Here is a 3855-nt window from a genome sequence, read left to right as displayed (position 1 = left end):
AAAAAAAAAAAATTTAAAAATCATATTTCTCATATAACATTCCTTTTATTTTATTTTTAAATTCCTTCAGATCCCCTATTTCTCTTAACTCTTTATTAACCCCATTCCACAACTTTAATCCCCTATAAATAGGCGAGAATGTCGACCTGGCAGACACCACGAGCGGGGCATGTAAATTTTCCCTTTGGCGAGTTTCATGATCATGAATCGAAGATCTAGCTTTTAGCATTCCTGAAAAGCAAGACGGTAATAATTCATTATTATATTTGAACATAAATTGAAGGCTATAAAAATCTCTAAGGCCTGCAGCAGGTAATACTTTTACATCAATATAGGTAGCTCTAACGGATACAAGATTTGATTTACCAGTCAACACACGGATTCCGTTATTTTGGATCACTCGAACTCGATTAGTAATTGATGGAAACGTACTCAGCCAAATAGATGAGCAATACAATATATGTGGATGTATAATAGAAAAATACAAAGTGCGAAGAACAGAAGGGGGTAATACATGTTTCAATTTACGCAGTATTCCCAGATTACGGCACAGGATTCCTGACACCTTTTCAACATGTTTCCTAAAAGATAGTGTTTCATCTAGCATAATACCCAAATATCTAACACACTGATCACGCTTAACTTTACCTTCCAGGTAACTCACTTCTTGGATCCATGGGTAGTAATTAGATGTACGCGAAAATATTACAAAACTGCTCTTTGATGGGTTTACTTTTATTTTATTAACTCTTAGCCAGCTAGACACTTGATCTAAACACTGTGTCATTAATTCAACTAAAAGGCGTTCTGTTTTTGCAATGCAAATCAATGAAGTATCATCGGCAAATAGAGGTACTGTAACGTCACTGTCACTGTGAAACATGTCGCTCATTTTAGTTTTCGCATCCTTCAGGGACAGTACAAGATCATTTACAAATATCAAAAATAGCAAGGGGCCAAGAACGGACCCTTGTGGCACACCACATTTCATATCTACAACGGAAGAATTAGATCCATTTATTCGCACATACTGCTGCCTATTAGACAAAAAACTACGTAGGAAATCAAGAGCAGGCCCTCTAATCCCATAAAATTCACATTTTTCAAGCAATATACCATGGTCTACAGTGTCGAAAGCTTTTATAATGTCCAAAAAGATGGTAGACACTTTAAAACCAAGGTCCAGGGCAGTGTTCACAACACCACAGAGATAAGCCACAGCTTGTTCGGTCGTGCGTCCATTTCTGAATCCAAACTGGGTGGATGTTAGTATTGAATGGCACTCTAAATAATGGTACAACCTCCGGGAAAAGCACTTTTCCACAAGTCTTGACATGACCGGTAAAACGGAAATCGGGCGATAGTTACTGACCTCACTGTGATCACCCCCCTTATGAACCGGTGTAATTCGTGCCAACTTGAAACAAGATGGAAATACTCCCTGTTTAAAACAAAGATTTATTAGGTTAACTAATACATGAGATATAGCTGGCCACAGATATTTAATTATCCCTAGAGACAAAATGTCACTACCAGCTGCACTATTTTTCATGTCGAAAATTATTTCTTTTACTTCACTCTCGGTCACCGGTTTCAGGTAAACTGAAAATTCTGTTTCGCTATTTCCAAGGTAATGTTGGAAAGGGCGGTCGCCATCCACTATTCTTACTCCCTCAGCCACATTATGTCCAACTGTAGCGAAGTGGTCAACAAATTCTTGGGCTATATCAGACGGGTCACTTAATTCTGCACCTACTCGACCAATAATCTGATCCGGGGCGACTGTGTGGGGAGGATTTATGAGCTGTTTAATTATCCGCCATGTTTTATTGGGGTTTCCAGCTGCATCACCAAACTTTTTCTTATAATGAGCTTCCTTTGCTTTTCGCAAAAGTCTATTTAATGCATTTCTGTAGTTTTTGTATATCTTTTCATTAACATCACTAGGTTGTAACATTTTCTTTTTAAACAGCAAATCCCTTCGATTTATTGATCTGAGCAATCCTTTTGTCACCCACGGCTTCTTAGGCATTTCTCTGCGAGCTCTTTTCCGTACCTCTTTAGTGCAACTAATCAGCAGATTATGCAGTTTATTATAGAATTTCACAAACTTCACATCAGCATGATCAGGTAGAGCTAGCTCTTCATCCCAATTAACATCCATTATTTTGTTTTTACAATCACGGAGGGCACTAGGATCCAGTACTTGTGTAATCTTATTAAACCTGCCATTTACCGAAGGAGAAGTCTGCGTCGATGTTGAATATGAGCCAAAAACACCAAAGTGGTCCGAGGTATCACTAACCAGGACACACGGATTAGAAAACGGTACATTTGTAAAAATGTTATCAAGGCACTTCGCAGTTGACGCAGTTACTCGAGTACTTACATTAATTGACGGAATCAGGCCATAAGAAATCATCATATCTAATAGAAGATTAGTCTTTTGACCAGGATCAATTAGGTCAACGTTTAAATCACCCATCAAAAAACAAGGGGTCTCCACTGGAATCTTCTCTAGCTGCTGATCAAGGAGGTCCAAAAATTCATCAAACGCACTCGAAGGAGGGCGGTATGAAACAATAAAAAAAAATTGTAATTTATCAATCTTAAACTGTAACACAAACGACTCAAATACCATTTCTTTATAAACCGACATATCACTTTTTACCGTTACCTTAATATCCGAGCGAACATACGCTGCCAATCCCCCATGTTGACGAAGCTCCCGATTTTTGGTGAAAAAAGAGTATCCAGGAATCCGCAGCAATTCAGAATTATGCTTGTTAAGCCAGGTTTCCGTAAGGCCTATTACCTGAAATACAGAGAGACTAGATATATCATTAATAAAATCAAAGCTGGAATTCAACCCTTGGCAATTTATATGGAAAATACTGATCTGCTTCTCATCCCCCAGGCTCTCCGAAGGGACATCACTCAAAAACACATACCTTGAATCCTCACATGCCAGCCGACAGCATCCACCAGGATCAACGTTCTCACTCAAAATTTCATTATATCTTTCAAAACTTACTTTTTTACTTTCCAACTCCTTAAAATCAGGTGTACCTGGAGGTGATTCATTCATTCTAACCAATTCTTACAAGAAACCTTGCGTGCGAAAGAGGTAACCAATAAAGCATATAAAATGTCCACGGCATTCGGTTAAAAAAGAAAACAAATAAAAAAAAAAACAAATTCCAATTTACTCCAAACCATCTGGTCATTCATAAATAATGTCAATATTCTTTTCCAAAATAGAACTATATTATCGAACCAAATTCCGGTCGCAGTTAACGGGCATTGGTAATTTTCACCAAAACACATACAACAAAGAAACAAAAACAAAATCACGTATTGGGTTTCTGCATTCGCAGTTTCGCCCATTACATTCCCTAATACTAGTGGGTATCATAGCTATTTCAAATCATCACATTTATTAACACACATTTCATAACACACGAAAAAAAAAAAAAAAAAAATTAAAATGTAAAAAAAAAAAAAAAAAAAAAAAAAAAAAAAAAAAACAACAAAAATACAAAAGAAAAAAAAATCTTTATAGGAAAATAACGAAAATAATATTTAACTGGAAAAAAAATCATAAATAATAATATAAATTAATAATGCAAATAAAGAAAAAAAAATACGGAAAAAATAAAGTAAAGTAAAAGAAAATAAAATAGACTAAAAAAAAGAGAAAATAAATTCAATTAAGAGCAATAACAATCAATAGCTATCACTAATCAGCCATCACATCACCAGGTGCGTCAAACCGTCCGCCACTTCTTTCTCCTCGCATACGCTCTGTACTATCATTATTGCAACAATTTACTGCGCAATTCACTTTCGTTATTA

At 36.2% G+C, this 3855-nt stretch overlaps 1 protein-coding gene across 1 annotated transcript in view; it reads right to left on the bottom strand.

Annotated features, from left to right (window-relative positions):
- Positions 1 to 2659, bottom strand: part of LOC148945020 (uncharacterized) — an 8621-nt gene extending 5962 nt beyond the window's left edge. Inside the window, exon 1 of the mRNA XM_089098925.1 lies at positions 1127 to 2659. Within this exon, the coding sequence (XP_088955051.1) occupies positions 1127 to 2659 (1533 nt within the window). The remainder of the gene's footprint in view (positions 1 to 1126) is intronic.
- Positions 2660 to 3855: the final 1196 nt, after the last annotated feature.

The sequence above is a fragment of the Artemia sp. Qi Xiang Cuo genome, chromosome 13 (genome assembly GCF_049724085.1).
Source record: "Artemia sp. Qi Xiang Cuo chromosome 13, ASM4972408v1, whole genome shotgun sequence".
In the NCBI taxonomy this organism is placed as follows: domain Eukaryota; kingdom Metazoa; phylum Arthropoda; class Branchiopoda; order Anostraca; family Artemiidae; genus Artemia; species Artemia sp. Qi Xiang Cuo.
This window is presented reverse-complemented; position numbering and strand designations above follow the sequence as displayed.